This window comes from Bombina bombina, chromosome 4 (genome assembly GCF_027579735.1).
Source record: "Bombina bombina isolate aBomBom1 chromosome 4, aBomBom1.pri, whole genome shotgun sequence".
NCBI lineage: Eukaryota > Metazoa > Chordata > Amphibia > Anura > Bombinatoridae > Bombina > Bombina bombina.
Genome location: NC_069502.1, coordinates 33750967 through 33768334, shown reverse-complemented (window position 1 = coordinate 33768334; position 17368 = coordinate 33750967). Strand labels below are relative to the sequence as shown.

Below are 17368 nucleotides of genomic sequence, written 5' to 3'. Positions count from 1 at the left end.
CTGTTTTAACAGTGCTCTAAAGTACCTTGAAGTGTATCCGTCTGTTGATACTGTATCTGTTGGGGAATATTGCGGTTAAATATATGCCGCTGCTTGATTCCCTTTAGTGTGTCCGTCTAATGACACGTTTTAAGTTTGAGAATACTGCGGTTAAATAAATGCCGCTGTTTGATTTTCTTAAGTGACTGGGTTTGCTGGAAGAGTTGTGATGTTAGATCTCTCAGGCGGTTAAATATATGCCGCTGCGGTGACTTTGTTGCAGTTTAAGTTCAACTTCCTGTACAGCTGTAGCTGGGTTGAACTTAAACTGCAACAAAGTCACCGCAGCGGCATATATTTAACCGCCTGAGAGATCTAACATCACAACTCTTCCAGCAAACCCAGTCACTTAAGAAAATCAAACAGCAGCATTTATTTAACCGCAGTATTCTCAAACTTAAAACGTGTCATTAGACGGACACACTAAAGGGAATCAAGCAGCGGCATATATTTAACCGCAATATTCCCCAACGGATACAGTATCAACAGACGGATACACTTCAAGGTACTTTAGAGCACTGTTAAAACAGCACAACCAGCACTATTAGAATATAGTGTATTATCACATATACTCGGCCAAAACTGTAAGGTCTTAACGTTAAAAAACCAAGACTAATAGCAGTTTATTGCTAAAGTATATGAATGTCAATAATATTGCAACATACCCTTGAAATTAGGCCTTACTGTGGAAATAAGTAAAGTGTAACACTAACACTCAACGTATTAGTATCATTTTAAACTTGAAATTATATAATTTTAACTTGAAATTGTATTTTATGTTTGTCTATTTTATAGTATCTTTTATAGTAACTTAGACACCGGTGTCAGTAGTACATAAAGTGTATACATTTTTACATATTGTGAGAATAAATTGTTTTTATATTTACCAACCTAAAGGCTTTTTATTTATATAAGGAGTATATTATTAATAGAAATCTATAATATTAATAGAAATTGATACTATTAGCAATTTAAAAGAAGCAAATAGAATTCACCACGGAACTCACGTAACTAATAATAATAACATTGAGATAGTAACACTTCACTACAGGGAATCAGCATTGATTTGCGCCACCTACCATCACCTCAGCCAACAAACTGAAAATGTTTGTCCAGAAAGGCAAACCTCAGGAACTTGTGATGATCTCTGTGGATAGGAATATGAAGGTATGCATCCTTTAAATCCACGGTAGCCATATATTGACCCTCCTGGATCAATGGAAGAATGGTCCGAATAGTTTCCAGCTTGAAAAATGGAAATCTGAGAAATTTGTTTAGACTTTTGAGATCTAAAATTGGTCTGAAAGTTCCCTCTTCTTTGGGAACTACAAACAGATTTGAATAAAACCCCTGTCCCTGGATTGGAACGGGACAAATTACTCCCATGGAGGATACACAGCGTAAGAACGCTTCTCTTTTTATCTGGTCTACAGACAATTGAGAAAGAAGGAATCTTCCTCTGGGGGAAGAATTTTTGAATTCCAGTTTGTATCCCTGAGATACTATATCTATTGCCCAAGGATCTTGTACATCTCTTCTCCAAGTCTGGACGAAAAAAGATAGTCTGCCCCTCACTAGATTCTTGTACCACGACTGGCAGTAAAATGAGGATCAGCATCCTTTAAACACAATCCCCTAAATCCCCTGACGTCAGAGATAATCTCTGTCAAGTCCGGACCAAACAGGTTCTGAAGTTTTAGACTTCGATGTCATGTCCGCAGGCCAAGGATTCAACCAACAGGTCCTGTGGGCTAGGAAATAAAAACTGAAATCTCAACAGCTAAATTAGTAATCTGAAGAGGAGCATCAGTAAAATAGGAATTTAGCAAATTCAAGAGTCCTAATCCAATCCTAGAGTTTATCCATAGGACCTTCTAACCCAAAAACCTTATAAGTCAAATTGCTGTCACTCTAGGGACGGTAAGAAAATACACAACTGGATGTCGTTGGAAGCCTTGGGTACATCCTCCCGTAAAAGATTGCAACTACTCTCTAAGGAAGCAGTGGTTCATGTAGCCGAACTGAAAACCACTCTAACCCTAGGAACATCTAACCAGCCTCCCAGCTGAGAAGAGTAAAATATAGAATATAGAGCCAGGGCCATCCAGGGGAAAAAAGAATTCTAGAAGGGTTAGCTTCCACTTGGGAAGAAAACATAGTAGCATGTGGAATTGAACACTTTAAAACTCCAGCTTGCCAGTATCCCACGTCACCCACTAGGTCGCAAAGGTACACCATGTGGGCCTTAAAATTTTGTGGCCATTGCTGGAATGTGGACATACACCCCAAAAAAGAATATCTTAAGAGGAGAAGGTCTTAAAGGATTGTTTTTGTTTTTTTTGTTTTGTTTTTTTAAATAAAACTCTTATTTCTGCTGCACAGAAACCAAATCAATTAAAGAGTTAACATTGTTGTTAAAACACAAGTACATAAAATAAGCGATGTCATGTGTCACCATTCCATATAAAATCTGCACGGAACCGCAGAGCACTGCATGCGGTCATAAAAATATGAGAGACACTGTAGGAAAAGAAAAGTGGAATGGATTCAACGGTGTCAACAGACCTCTAAGAGCAATAGCTTTAGAAGAGTATAAATAAGAAAAAAATTGACACATAAAAGGTGGTACTGTTACTTTAAAAACATTAAAGCAGCCTTATATAGCATCCTTAGACATAAAGGATGAGCTAAACAAAGACAATTGAAAGTATTATGAACAACATAACATAGTTTAGCCTTCACTAGAAGCACGGACTATGTCTACTGTCCCCTTAAATTTTTAAAAGTAACAATCTTTGTTTGCGTGATTGCTCCTAAATTGTCATGAGCATGAAATGACATAGTCATAATCAAATACTGTCAGGGCCTGCCGACCTCAGCTCTTGTACTGAGCTGTCTAAGTGTCCAATATTTGTCTGGAAGACTAGAGTCTAAAAAACGAGCGCAACACAATTGCCCACACACTCTACCCTCCTGAATCGTACTGGAGGGAAATGTTACAAACACAGGCTCAATATTAGTAGCATAACATTTGTGCAGAGATATATTGTAATAGTAAAATAACGCTGCCCACCGAATCGGAATGGAGGGAGAGCGTAACTAAATAGCTCCGCCCCTCTTGGGCGTACCCAGCACTGTGACTGATCCCAAAGCCACAGCGGGAAGGCAACTCCGCCCATCGTGGGCGTACCCGAACTTCATCCACCAGCACTGTGAGTGAAAGTGCCCTGCATGGAAAAAAGCCCAAAGCAACAGCGGGAAGGCAACTTAAATCCATTATTTATCGCCACCGCTTCAATCCTTTATACATAAGAGTATAGTATCCTATGATTTACGTAGTCTATTAGTTCACTGCACAAGCAAGGAAGTAAACTATGGAAAATAGCCCAAAGCAACCGCAGGAAGGCAACTCCGCCCATCGTGGACGTTACCTATACGGAAGCTCCCGGATGCCATTAAGCCTTACATAGACACCAGGAGACAATAACACACTCTACCCTCGACCAAGTGTATAAAATCTACTTTAGTATAACCATATGTAGTCGAGTATGCCACCGCATCGATTGCACTAACAATGTATGTCAATAAGACCTAATAAAGTCGCTGCATTAACACACTCTCGAGAAGTAGCGTGGCCCAGGCAGCTAACTGTTGTCAGGGAAAAAGCTCTTCACTGACAGAGCCCCTGATTCCCATAACAGCAAGTAGTGCAGAAGGTTAGATATGTCCCTTAAGGAATATTCCTGTAGAGAAATAAAATCTGCACTTACCTCTCATGCCGCCGACAGCCTCAGCAGGGTTCAGAGGTCCATAGGTTCCCTCCTATAGTCCTGCAGAAAAGATAAAGCCTGATAGATCCAGCTTAGGCCATCACAAAAAGGGTAGCAACACAGTATGGGAGGCGCAGTGAGAATTATGTCCTACCAGTTCCCATTGCTTTAGAGCCACCAAATGCTTCTCTTTTTGTATTGAAGAGACTGATCTGGTCTAGGCTACACCCTAGCACAAAGTAGCACTCAGTGGCACCACTTAAAAAATAATAAACACTTGATTGAAGAATCTATAACTAACACCTCACTTTACCTCTTCCTATCACTAACACAGGCAAAGAGAATGACTGGAGGGGGAGGGAAGGGAGGAGCTATATATACAGCTCTGCTGTGGTGCTCTTTGCCTCCTACTGCTGACCAGGAGGCGATATCCCATAAGTAAGGATGAAATCTGTGGACTCGTCATATCTTGTAAAAGAAATTGTATAGCTAGAGATATAACTATATCAATATCAAATGCATATCTTTCCACAGAATTTATGTCCATCACATGTGTATTATTGAATATGTATATACTGAAACCATATTTAAATTAAACAAACCTATACATAAAATTAAAATTCAGAATCATGCAACATTTACATTTCACGGGTATATCTTAAAGGAACAGTGACCAGTCAAAATCTTTATTAAGAATAGACTAAAGGGTAATGGACTTAGCGCCTACTCATGTACCTATCGCCTAGGGATAGTGGTACCTAGTTACCACCAGGGATAAAAGAGACAGTGTGTGTGTGCCCAGGCGCCTAACCAACTGGAGGCAAAGGTACGGTACTCTATTGAGCAATTTAAAATACAATTTAATGTAGTAGTTGACAACAATAGTAAATACAGTGAAATTACAATATGGTAAAATTGCAATTAGAATAAACTAATTTTCATGGATCCATGAAGTGGCAAACGCCAACAATAAAATAATAAAATAATAAAAACAATAGAACCACGATACACTAATACAGTAAAACCTCAATGCAAAGTTTGCAATGAAAACAAATAAAACAAATAAACAATAAAGCAGATGATATGTCGGATCAAAAGTCCAATGTGATATACGTTCAGTAGGGTGATCCTGATGGTTAATCCAAACAAATGCTTTTAATGTGTGAATAAATAGTAGCGTAGTGGCTTCACAAAAGAAGTGCAAATCAAGTGCTGAACATAATAACGATATCCTCCTACAAAAGAAAAAAAGGTATATAGTGCAACCTGTATATCAATATGGATATAGTGGAATAAGGCTTACCAGTGTCTACGCGTTTCGGCCTATACTTAGGCCTTTCTCAAGACTGGTGATACTGTGTACCTATGCACCTTATATATGGTAGTATGATTGACCGGAAGTGTCATTCCGTTGTACTTCCGGTTTCATAAACAATGTGGTTGTAAAAATATTTGTGTTTAACGCTAGGATTTATTAGTTTAATGTTTCCTTAACTAACTTGTTCTAGTTTACAGAGTCATTTTACCTAGAATAACCCGCTTCAATACCCTACCTTGCCTCCGATATCATGACGTCACTTCCGGTATTATTTCAGTAGCGTAAAATCATACTACTGTCAAATGGTCATATTTCCTTATTATAATAAAACCTAGGATATAAAAAAAAACCATTTCTCTAAGTGTTCGGGAAGTTACAGTAATTAAAAGACTGCCAAAATAGGGCGTCTTAAATGATTAACTAAGTTATTCTTAGATACAATCTCTAGCAGTTTCTCTCTCATTTGGATTCTATGCAAATGAAGTGTATGTGACCCTTAGGTTAGAATTAAGCCAGTCAAAATAAACCATTGTTTTCCATATAATAGACCAGAGATCCCTGTTGCGGCAGTTGAATAAACTATAACATCCAATTAGAGGTCCCTCTACTTTATATATAAACTCCAATCCTACACTAATAAGGTCTGTGTTTATATAAGAACACAATCGTAATTTGAATATTATTTAATATATTATCCAATGGAATAGCATTTAGGTGCACACACCTCTATATGAACCAATAGCGACACATGTAAACAAAGCTGATGTCGTCAGTAATATATAACCAATCCTGATACTCTACCGTACACACCTCCAGAGTAACCAATTAAATCACGGCGTCACGACCAATCAGAATTAATTACGATCTGAAAAGTATAGCAATAATCGTCGGCTCACCGCCTCAATTTAGTCATCGGCCTCTGAATATTTTAACAGTCTTATGACTAGAGACCCTAAAAGGGATAATAAGACCATTTGACAGTAGTATGATTTTACGCTACTGAAATAATACCGGAAGTGACGTCATGATATCGGAGGCAAGGTAGGGTATTGAAGCGGGTTATTCTAGGTAAAATGACTCTGTAAACTAGAACAAGTTAGTTAAGGAAACAAACTATAAATCCTAGCGTTAAACACAAATATTTTTACAACCACATTGTTTACGAAACCGGAAGTACAACAGAATGACACTTCCGGTCAATCATACTACCCTATATAAGGCGCATAGGTACACAGTATCACCAGTCTTGAGAAAGGCCTAAGTATAGGCCGAAACGCGTAGACACTGGTAAGCCTTATTCCACTATATCCATATTGATATACAGGTTGCACTATATACTGTACCTTTTTTCTTTTGTAGGAGGATATCGTTATTATGTTCAGCACTTGATTTGCACTTCTTTTGTGAAGCCACTACGATACTATTTATTCACACATTAAAAGCATTTGTTTGGATTAACCATCAGGATCACCTTGGCACAGCATCAGCCTTGAACACACATTTTGGATCTTTTTCAGGTACTATATTTTACATTTTATTTTTTCCACAGTTATTTTTTCACTTATTTTTGTCACCTATTTTTTTTATCACAGATCAAGTATTTTACATTTGGACACATTTTTGGTACTATTTTTCGTACCATTTTTTATATTATTCTCACTGGCTATCAGACACATATATATTTTTTCACTGATATATTTTTTTTTTCATTGATCTAAGACTGATTTTATCACTGGTCATTAGACCTATCCACATGGATATATCTTTTACTTAAATACGTACCAGGACACACTTCCAACAGTACGCCTATGGGCAGAAGACATTCACCCTACAGAACGTATATCACATTGGACTTTTGAGCCGACATATCATCTGCTTTATTGCTTTATTGTTTATTTGTTTTATTGGTTTTCATTGCAAACTTTGCATTGAGGTTTTACTATATTAGTGTATCATTGTGGTTCTATTGTTTTTATTATTTTATTATTTTATTGTTGGCGTTTGCCACTTCATGGATCCATGAAAATTAGTTTATTCTAATTGCAGTTTTTACCATATTGTAATTTCACTGTATTTACTATTGTTGTCAACCACTACATTAAATTGTATTTTAAATTGTTCAATAGAGTACCGTACCTTTGCCTCCAGTTGGTTAGGCGCCTGGGTATTAATTCCCTATCACACTATTTGTATACCCACATAGGTTATTTTTGCAGCATGGCGCGCCTGGTGGAAATTCATCAACGATATTTTTGGCATATGGTTGGGCGACGTTGGGAGCCTATTGGAGTTTGTTGATCATCTAAACTCATCAGTATCTGGCCTAATATTTACATTGAATATGAGTGTAATGGGTCTTCATTTTTTAGACACCTTTGTATATATTGACGAGGGATTCCAAAAACAGATCTATATACTAAGCCAACAGACAAAAATAAAGTGCTTCAATACAATAGTTTTCATCCAATGAATACATTAGAAGCTATACCAAAGAGTCAATTTATGCGAGTTAAAAGAATTGTCACTGATAAAGGGAGATGGAATTTAAGGCTAAATGAAATGGAAAAAAAATTTAAAGCGAGAGGCTATCCTGAAAAAGTGATTAATGATCAACTTGAATCTGTAAATAAAAATGATGATCAACGGAAAGAATAAGAGTGGGAAAGGAGATAAAATGATATTTGTTACCCAATATAACAACTTGAGTCCAAAAATTTCAAACATTTTGAATAAATATTGGTACATTTTAAAAGATTGCAACGCCCATATTGAAAACTTCCAAGAGAGACCAATGACAGCATATAAAAAAAAAAAAAAGTTTGAAAGATGTTTTAGTTCATGCTGACATAGGTAGTAAGAGAACAAGTGTACAAACACGAATAGGATCTAATAGAACTGGGTGTTATCCTTGTTTACACTGCAGTCATTGTAGTTCTATAATTAAGGGTGACATTTTTTTCATCCTATAAACGGGACTAAGAACAAAATAAAAGACTATTTGACATGTAGGAGCACATATGCAATATATATTATAAAGTGTCCTTGTGCTAGGATTTATGTGGGTGAAACGAGTAGGGAGCCGAACAAAAGTCTAACATTAGGACAAATAATAAAGATGCCCCCCTTTCCTATCACTTCATCTCCATAAGCCAATTACGGTTTCAAGTAATAGAACAGGTGGCCAAACCCAGGAGGGGAGGTGATAGAGAATTAATACTGAAGAAAAGAGAAATGTTTTGGATCAGGAAATTAGACTCCCTACAACCTAAAGGGCTTAATAAAGATTTTGACTGGTCACTGTTCCTTTAAGATATACCCGTGAAATGTAAATGTTGCATGATTCTGAATTTTAATTTTATGTATAGGTTTGTTTAATTTAAATATGGTATGAGTATATACATATTCAATAATACACATGTGATGGACATAAATTCTGTGGATATTGGTATAGTTATATCTCTAGCTATACAAATTTGTGTTCAAACACATGTGTATTGGAAAATATCCACAAGATGGCAGTGTTGCTTAGCCTGACAATTGTTTGATAGGTATAAAAGGCACACCTGTACATAGATTCTTTGACATGACTAAGAACCAATTGCTGGTTTGAAATGGTGTTGCTGTTGCTGTATTATGGACCCTGTATAAGTGAATGAAGGTTTTTTTACTTATTATTTGGAGGCTCGAAATCCTTTTGAATCCTGAGCGAGAACTCCATGTCACACAGCTCTGTCTGTATGTGTCCATGTGGGAAACTGGAGGGGACAGTCAATCTATAGATCACATAACTCCAGCCTGTCTGTGTTAATAGGTTGCTCTGTGTTGAGGGAGAGACTCCATGTAACATATTTGATCATGTCTGTGTTATTGTGTTTAAAAGGGGATAATTTCTGTGTCACCATGTGGGGTAGTGTCAAACAGCTAATTCTGTGCCACCCTAGTGACAAACTCCATGCCCTTTAGCAAATCCCTGTCTGCTTCACTGGGTCATGCACAGATCTGCAGCCCCCATGACAACACACAGATGTCATGCAGGAAGCAAATACACAGAAGCTCTCACATGTCCCAGCGCTGCATCCTCTGTGGAGTATGGGCAAGAAGAGAGGTGATCGGAGAGTGAAGTCATACAAACAAGTATGGTAGGACGGAGTACAGAGGCCAACAGAAACACAAAGAAAAAAACATCACTCAATTAGAAGGACAAAACAGGGAGTGGAAAGTGGTTTGTGTAGCAAGTTTGTGTGTAGTAGTGAAAAAATGGAAAGGAGCAGGGCAAACAAAGTGTGAGCTCCAGGTGAGACTGAGCAGAGAAATGACTGAAGAGGAAGCAAGGAGTGTGTGATAATGGAGGCACTGGTGAGACTGAGCAGAGGAAATGACTGAAGAGGAAGCAAGGAGTGTGTGATAATGGAGGCACTGGTGAGACTGAGCAGAGGAAATGACTGAAGAGGAAGCAAGGAGTGTGTGATAATGGAGGCACTGGTGAGACTGAGCAGAGGAAATGACTGAAGAGGAAGCAAGGAGTGTGTGATAATGGAGGCACTGGTGAGACTAAGCAGAGGAAATGACTGAAGAGGAAGCAAGGAGTGTGTGATAATGGAGGCACTGGTGAGACTGAGCAGAGGAAATGACTGAAGAGGAAGCAAGGAGTGTGTGATAATGGAGGCACTGGTGAGACTGAGCAGAGGAAATGACTGAAGAGGAAGCAAGGAGTGTGTGATAATGGAGGCACTGGTGAGACTGAGCAGAGGAAATGACTGAAGAGGAAGCAAGGAGTGTGTGATAATGGAGGCACTGGTGAGACTGAGCAGAGGAAATGACTGAAGAGGAAGCAAGGAGTGTGTGATAATGGAGGCACTGGTGAGACTGAGCAGAGGAAATGACTGAAGAGGAAGCAAGGAGTGTGTGATAATGGAGGCACTGGTGAGACTGAGCAGAGGAAATGACTGTAGAGGAAGCAAGGAGCGTGTGATAATGGAGGCACTGGCGAGAGTGTACAGGGAGTTATTGAGGTGCTACAGAGATTTGGGGCTTAGGAGGAAAATGTAGGGAGAGGAGGGCTGAAAAGAGTACATGGTGCCAAGGTGGTGAGCACAGGGGGACTCGGATAAGAGTACAAGCGGCTCAAGAGGTGAATTAAAAAGGTAACAAGGAGAGAGTGCAGGAAGGCCAATGAAAATAGTTGAAGTAGTGGCAAGAGAGTCTGTAGAGTGCATTGCAGCTAAAGAGGGGCAAGCAGAGGAGGCTGGGGAGGAGAGTACAGGGTTGCAGGAAAAAAAGTGCAAGGTGATCCAGCAGGAGACTACTAGAAGAATGAGTGGAAGAATGATGCAGTGGGTTACAGAAGTTAGAGAGGCACATTATGGAAGGAGCTGGAGCATAGCATGGGCTGTTGGCAGACAGACATTTGATGAATGCAGAAGAGGCCAAGGGACAGATTGACTGGGGATTTGGTGATTCTGCGCCGCTGCTACTATTTATGTGTATGCATAGCTGTGCACGTGTTTATTTAAGCACATGTGTTTTTGTATACATGAAGAAAGGTACAGACATGAGCATGCACAGAATGAATATATACATAAAGTACAGACCCCCCCCCCTCCCCACCACAAGACCATCCCAGGAAACCCCCTCCCATTACTGTGATTAGGAGTGTAAAGGAAACAGAAGCCTACCTCACTGTGATCTCCCGCTGTCACAGCAACACACAGGTGAACCAGGGTTACAGGTAACACACGTAGAGCCGTGGAAAGAAAGGGAATAAAAGAGGAAAAATAGAAGGGAAGAGGAATGTGGAATAACAAGGGGAGAGAAAAGAACAGTAGTAAGGTGTGACAGGAGGTAACAGAGGTGAGGACACAAAGCAGGGGTTTGAAAAGTGAAGTAGAAGGTGATGGATGATGTATGGACAACAGGAGAAATCAGGAAGGCAGACGTCAGTAAGGGGTGAGCCAATAAGAAGGAAATGGGAAATTACAATAAAGATGGAGTTAGAGGGAGGAAATAAGTAGAGAAAGAAAACATGATGGAGAATAGGTAAAGCAAGGATTGTGAAGGGTGGTGAAGTTAGCAAAAAAAAAAAAAAGAGAGAAAAGAGGGAGGGGTAAAAATATATGGTTATTTTCACATACATGCAAAACACACAAGGCAATTTAGTCTCCTATAGCCTGGGATCTCTAGGAATAAGTGAACACCCAGTGTGCACATTCCCTCTTGTAACACTGCTGGTGAGTGAGAGTGGTTTGGCTTTGTGTGTGGTGGAGGAAATATGGTTTTATGGGGAAATGTCTCACAGCAATGCAGCCATCATCCTGATCACTAACAGTTTACAAATGATAGGAGTCATCATTTCAATCACTAACTTCACCTAACACAGGAGAGGAGATATCATCTTAACCACTAACAGAGGAGAGGAGCCATCATCCTGACCACTAACTTTACCTCACACCGGAGAGGAGACATCATCCTGATCACTAACATCAGCTTACAAAAGAGAGGAGCCATCATCCTGACCACTATCACCAGCTCCCATAGTAGAGAGGTCATCATCTCAATCTCTGAATTCACCTCCCACAGAAGAGGAGCTATCATCCTGACTACTAACACTAGCTCCCACAGAAATGAAGCCATCATCCTGACCACTAACACCAGCTCACACAGGTGAGGAGCCATCATCCTGACCACTAACACCAGCTCACACAGGAGAGGAGCCATCATCCTGACCACTAACACCAGCTCACACAGGAGAGGAGCCATCATCCTGACCCCTAACACCAGCTCACACAGGAGAGGAGCCATCATCCTGACCCCTAACACCAGCTCACATAGGAGAGGAGCCATCATCCTGACCACTAACACCAGCTTACACAGGAGAGGAGCCTTCATCCTGACCACTAACACCAGCTTACACAGGTGAGGAGCCATCATCCAGACCACTAACACCAGCTCACACAGGAGAGGAGCCATCATCCTGACCACTAACATCAGCTCACACAGGAGAGGAGCCATCATCCTGACCACTAACACCAGCTCACACAGGAGAGGAGCCTTCATCCTGACCACTAACACCAGCTCACACAGAAGAGGAGCCATCATCCTGACCACTAACACCAGCTCACACAGGAGAGGAGCCATCATCCTGACCCCTAACACCAGCTCACACAGGAGAGGAGCCATCATCCTGACCACTAACACCAGCTCACACAGGAGAGGAGCCATCATCCTGGCCACTAACACCAGCTCACACAGGAGAGGAGCCATCATCCTGACCACTAACACCAGCTCACACAGGAGAGGAGCCATGATCCTGGCCACTAACACCAGCTCACACAGGAGAGGAGCCATCATCCTGACCACTAACACCAGCTCACACAGGAAAGGAGCCATCATCCTGACCACTAACACCAGCTCACACAGGAGAGGAGCCATGATCATGGCCACTAACACCAGCTCACACAGGAGAGGAGTCATCATCCTGACCACTAACACCAGCTCACACAGGAGAGGAGCTATCATTCTGACCACTAACACCAGCTCCCACAGGAGAGGAGCCATCATCCTGATTGCTAACACCAGCTTACACAAGAGAGGAACATCTAGAACACTAACATCAGCTCACACAAGAGAGCAGGCATTATTCTGATCACTAACAGCAGCTCAATCAGGGGAGTAGCCTTTATCCTGGCCACTAACACCAGCTCACACAGGAGAGGAACCATTATCCTGATCACGGACACCAGCTCACACAGGAGAGGAACCATCATCACAATCTATAACTTCACCTTACACAGGAGAGGCACAATTATCCTGATCACTAGCACCAGCTCACACAGAAGTGGAGCCATCATCCTGAGCACTAACACCAGCTCACACAGGAGATGAGCCATCATCCTGAGCACTAACACCAGCTCACACAGGAGATGAGCCATCATCCTGACCACTAACACCAGCTCACACAAGAGAGGAGCCATCATCTCAATCTCCAACTTTACCTCACATAGGAGAGGCACAATTATCCCCATCACCAACACCAGCTCACACAGGAGAGGAGCATCATCCTTATCACTAACACCTAACACAGGAGAGGAGCCATTATCCGGATTACGATCACAAGCTCACACAGGGGAGCAGCAATCATCCTGATCACTTACATCCTCTCAGATGCCACTTCCCTTAGGGCAGGAACTATTATTCCGATCTCTAACACCAGATCACCAACACAACTTCATACAGTGGAGGAGCTATCATCCAGATAACTAACACTATCTTACAAAGAGGAGCCATTATCCTTATCAACATCACCTCAAACAGAGGAAGACACATTTTGATTATACCAACACTTTAAACAGGGGAGGATCTACTGTTCTAATCTCTAACACCAACTCACATTGTGAAGAAGCCATCTTGATCACTACTTCAAATAGGTGAGGAGCCTTCATCCTGACCACTAACACCAGCTCACACAGGAGAGGAGCCATCATCCTGATGACTAACACCAGCTCACACAGGAGAGGAGCCATCATCATGATCACGAACACCAGCTCACACAGGAGAGGAGCCATCATCCTGATGACTAACACCAGCTCACACAGGAGAGGAGCCATCATCCTGATGACTAACACCAGCTCACACAGGAGAGGAGCCATCATCCTGATGACTAACACCAGCTCACACAGGAGAGGAGCCATCATCATGATCACGAACACCAGCTCACACAGGAGAGGAGCCATCATTGTGATCACTAACACCAGCTTACACAGGAGAGGAGCCATCATTGTGATGACTAACACCAGCTCACACAGGAGAAGAGCCATCATGAGGCCATCATTGTGATCATGAACACAAGCTCATGCAGGAGAGGAGCCATCATTGTGATCACTAAGACCAGCTTACACAGGAGAGGAGCCATCATCCTAACCACTAACACTATCTCACACAGGAGAAGAGCCATCATCTTGATGACTAACACCAGCTCACACAGGAGAAGAGCCATCATCATGAGGCCATCATTGTGATCATGAACACGAGCTCACGCAGGAGAGGAGCCATCATTGTGATCACTAAGACCAGCTTACACAGGAGAGGAGTCATCATCCTGACCACTAACACCAGCTCACACAGGAGAGGAGCCATCATTGTGATCATGAACACGAGCTCACGCAGGAGAGGAGCCAACATTGTGATCACTAACACCAGCTTACACAGGAGAGGAGACATCATCATGATCACTAACACCAGCTCACACAGGAGAGGAGCCATCATCGCGATAACTAAAACCAGCTCACACAAGAGAGTAGCCACTATTCTGCTTCCAGACATGGAAGAGGCTGTCAACTGGATCACCAACACACATAATACAGAAGAGGAACTATCATCCTGATCCCTAAAACCAGATTAACAATGGGAAGTGGCCATCATCCTGATCTCTGACATCAGCTTACACACAAGGGAGGAGCCATCTTCCTGATTACTAACACCAACCCACACAATGGGAGGAGCCATCTTCCTGATCACCAACATCAGCCCACACAAGGGAGGAGCCATCATGATCACTAACACCAGCCCACACAAGGGAGGAGCCATTATAATGATCACTAACACCAACCCACACAAGGGAGGAGCCATCATAATGATCACTAACACCAACCCACACAAGGAAGGAGCGATCATAATGCTCACTAACACCAACCTACACAAGAGAGGAGCCATCATAATGTTCACTAACACCAGAGAGTTGATGCTGTGAGGCGTGCGGCGTGACTGGCAACAGCCGTGGAACCGGCTAAGAGACCGGAAATGACACTGGTCTAACTGATTTCAAGTTCAGCCCACCTGGAAAACGGAGTGCCGTAGCAGTGGCGAAACCAAGCCACAAATCCAAATCCAGAGTACAAGTAGTAAGCAGGCACTGCAACGAGGGTTTCTTATAAAGTAAAAAGTATCCTTTATTGAAAAAACAAGGTTAAAAAGATTTTAACCAGCTACAAACGCTGGATGACACGCTCAAAAAGACAATGGCAGGAGTGTATGAGAGACACTATTTGCTGTCTGACTAGTTTTGCGTCCCTCTTGGACGCTTATTCATAGACTAATTTGTGATGGGAGAAAGGCTGCTTAAGAAGGGGAACTTTAAATTCAATTGGCTGTTTGCTAAGAATGGTTTAATTAGCCACAGCCATTTATTTGTTAACCCTTAGTAAGAAGACCTTTCTCTTGATACATCACAAAATACAAAGTTAAAAACAAAGTTAATGAACCTCAGTGAATTTTAAATTAACAATTATATACATTGATGTTAATATGAAACATGATTATATGATATTAATAGAGGAAGCAAAATCCAAAACATGAGCTTGGACAGAAATAGAAAATTTAGAAAAAAATGTGAAAAAAATGAAAAAATAATAAATAAATAAATAAATGAAATAATGAAAAGATGACATAATAATAATAATAATTAGAAAATAAATATACAAGTAAACTAGAAAATAAAAAATGAAAAAAGAGCGTGTCATCCAGCGTTTGTAGCTGATTAAAATCTTTTTAACCTTGTTTTTTCAATAAAGGATACTTTTTACTTTATAAGAAACCCTCGTTGCAGTGCCTGCTTACTACTTGTACTCTGGATTTTCACTAACACCAACCCACACAAGAGAGGAGACATCATAATGATCACTAACACCAGCCAATATAACGGCGGAGACATCATAATGATCATTCAAACAAGATAACAGTGGTAAGGAAAAAATATCAACAGCCATAAATAATGAATAGCTCATTTTAAGGGATGAAGAAAAGATACTGAGTAACCCTTATTGGGGCTGCAGGGTCAGGACCTGGTTATATATGAATTTTCACATATTTATAAATGTAAATCTCAAGAGGTCCCGAAAACGAAATTGTAACAAACCACATTAAAGTAACTGAAAAAAATATACTTATTGTTTAATGTTGTTATTTTATGGAATCACTTTAACAGGACAACTAAGGCAACACCATCTGACCGTAATAGAATCAGCTTTCTAGAATTGCTCAGCCTGGTTGTTTTATACAAGAATTAAAATGAGAGAAGTGAATCACATGATGGGTTTAGGCCCAAAACTGCTGTGAATAGGTGTCTGGTACAGCAAGTAATTGTACTACTGTCCCTGTTAACAGAGTGTGGTTCAGGATACCAGCTGAGGTTATCAATTGTTAGCAAGTAAACACACTGCCAAAATCTACTTGGAGTTACTGAATCAGGAGTCTGGCTTAGGTTAACAGTTGTTAATGAGTAAGTGAGCCCACCACAGAGATTAGCGTTAGTGAATCAGTCATGCTTACACAGATCTGGACATCTCAGATTGGGGCATGGTTTTGAGGTCATGTGAAATCATTGCCAGCTAAACTGATCACACAAAATCAGTAAGGGAGACATGCACCAGTGATGTGGGATAGGTGGTATAAACAATATGTATAATCATGTTTACCCAGGCAGGTAGCAGGCATTTCCTCACCTGTATTAACCACCCTACAGGCCAAATGATCAAGGATCTGTCTCACTTTCCCACGGATAAAATTACCTCACCTAATCCAGCCCACCTCAAGATAACCACCACGTTTCACCTCCCCCATAATGCCTACCCATACCCAGATTTATCACCATGCCTCACACTACTATGGTTCACGCTACTCCAGTAAACCACCATGTCTCACACTATTACACTTCTAATTACCCCAGTAAACCACCATGTCTCACACTATTACACTTCTAATTACCCCAGTAAACCACCAAGTCTCACACTATTACACTTCTAATTACCCCAGTAAACCACCAAGTCTCACACTGTTACACTTCCCACAACCCCAGTAAATCACCATATCTCACATTAGTACACTTCTCACTACCCCAGTAAACCACCATGCCTCACCTTCATTGTCATTAATCCAGCAACCACTGTGTCTTTTCTATTACCTATTCAATTCTCCCCCCAGTTATGCCTTATGCCCCACTCCCGAATCACAATAACTCTCCCAGATAAGCACAATACATCAGGCTCCACTGTACAACCCCAGTAAATTATACCCCCTATATCCCAATCCCTCTCCTCACCTTCTCCAGTTGGCTGTGTACATGTTGCACAATAAGGTCCAACGCTACGAAATTCTCCCCTCCTAGAAGACAGAGAGGCAAATAATCAGCTGCTGTATATAGAAGTGTGTGAGAGCGCAAAATCTGTGCATGAAACATGAAGCAAGTGGA

General features: G+C 41.0%; 1 protein-coding gene across 4 annotated transcripts in view; it reads right to left on the bottom strand.

The window, feature by feature from the left end:
- Positions 1-17368, bottom strand: part of LOC128655873 (uridine-cytidine kinase-like 1) — a 226687-nt gene that overhangs the window by 72765 nt on the left and 136554 nt on the right. For 3 of the 4 annotated variants that reach the window (XM_053709457.1, XM_053709455.1, XM_053709458.1), the window contains 2 exons: positions 17219-17280; positions 9188-9207 (listed from right to left, as the gene is read on the bottom strand). In XM_053709457.1, the coding sequence (XP_053565432.1) occupies positions 9188-9207; positions 17219-17280 (82 nt within the window). Of the gene's footprint in view, positions 1-9187; positions 9208-10802; positions 10820-17218; positions 17281-17368 lie in introns of all 4 variants that reach the window. The other variant, XM_053709456.1, reaches the window with a different exon arrangement.